General features: G+C 40.4%; 1 protein-coding gene across 1 annotated transcript in view; it reads left to right on the top strand.

Annotated features, from left to right (window-relative positions):
• The window catches only part of NfI (Nuclear factor I), a 67,675-nt gene that overhangs the window by 60,473 nt on the left and 5,856 nt on the right, over positions 1 to 1,346 (top strand). Inside the window, exon 9 of the mRNA XM_026813639.1 lies at positions 1,061 to 1,320. Within this exon, the coding sequence (XP_026669440.1) occupies positions 1,061 to 1,320 (260 nt within the window). The remainder of the gene's footprint in view (positions 1 to 1,060; positions 1,321 to 1,346) is intronic.

The raw sequence follows: 1,346 nt of genomic DNA, 5'->3' as shown, positions 1-1,346 counted from the left end.
ATATATATATCTATATATATAGTGTACACAGTATACATATATATATATATACCTATATATCGTTGTTGCGATGTTGGTGTTGTTGTTTACCATTGACATATATATATATACATACATTATTATATACGTACATATATATCGCCGCGTATATATGTATATCATTTTGTACTTGATGTGATGTTGTTGTTGATCTTGATGTTTTTTTGATGTGTTGTTTAATCGTTGTTATCTTGCTGTTTGATGTTTGTTGTTGCACTACATATATCTATCTCTACATGTATACCTATATATATATATTCTGTCTATCTATCTATATATACATACATGTGTATAACCACGCATAATGTACGTGCGCGCCTAAAAATAGTCCATTGAAAAATTTTTAATAGTAAGAAAACAGAAAGAAGAACAAAAAGATTTGGGGATGCGCGCGCGCGCGTATATGTGTAATCGTATATAAATACATGTACATTTCAGCCAGCCAGCCTCACGCTTGGAGTGCCTTATATACATATGTATATACATACATACATACATGTGTGTGTGTATACATATATATATTATACTTAACACGATCGTTATAGTTGGTCGAACCCCACAACCCCCTACCCCAGCTAAAAGTACACCACTAAAACCAGCCCCTAACAGACTCGCAGCAGCAATCGTTACCTCTGTTTGCTCCCTCTTCTGCTAAGCTCCCGCGACGGGATCCAACTTTACTAACATTTCTCTGCATATTAACAATTACCATTAACAATGGCGAGGGTGAAATCTCCCGAGGGGAACTATCGCGATTAGTCCGATTATGTTTCGACGCTCGATGAGAAGAAAGGGAATGTATCGAAAAATGCATTTGGGTAACGCGATTTAATTAATATGATCGATTGAATCAGGGAAGAGAGGATTTTAACGAGGCAATTAATTATGAGGGAATGATTGAGTAAAGTGGAGAACGGAGTCGAATTTGGGAAAGGATCGCCGCTGGATTATTTAGGGGGTGGTTTCGGCGTGGCTGGTGGCCACGTGTGCAATGGTTAACATAGGAGAACTGTTGTTTCAGGATTGCACTCCCCGCACGAGGGACTGGCCGGTGGTTCCGGACAGAGTATGTCCGGGCTCGCTTACTATCAGCCGGAGCACCCCAGCTCGGGGGTGGTCAAGTACCCCGAAAACGGTCACGACACACTCTCGGATTTCGTGACATTCGTCTGCCAGGAGGCCGAGAATACCCAGCAACTGCCCCAGGTAGCTTCCGGATCCGTTTTAACACCGCCGCACTGTAGCTTCTGCACTGATTTCAAAGAAAAGTTCATATTAATAGACTAATTTTTTATATTATCGTTTGT

Source organism: Ceratina calcarata, unplaced genomic scaffold, assembly GCF_001652005.2.
Source record: "Ceratina calcarata isolate Rehan_Ccalc_2016 unplaced genomic scaffold, ASM165200v1 scaffold347.2, whole genome shotgun sequence".
In the NCBI taxonomy this organism is placed as follows: domain Eukaryota; kingdom Metazoa; phylum Arthropoda; class Insecta; order Hymenoptera; family Apidae; genus Ceratina; species Ceratina calcarata.
Note: the sequence above shows the minus strand (reverse complement) of the source record. Positions and strands in the feature narration are given on the sequence as shown.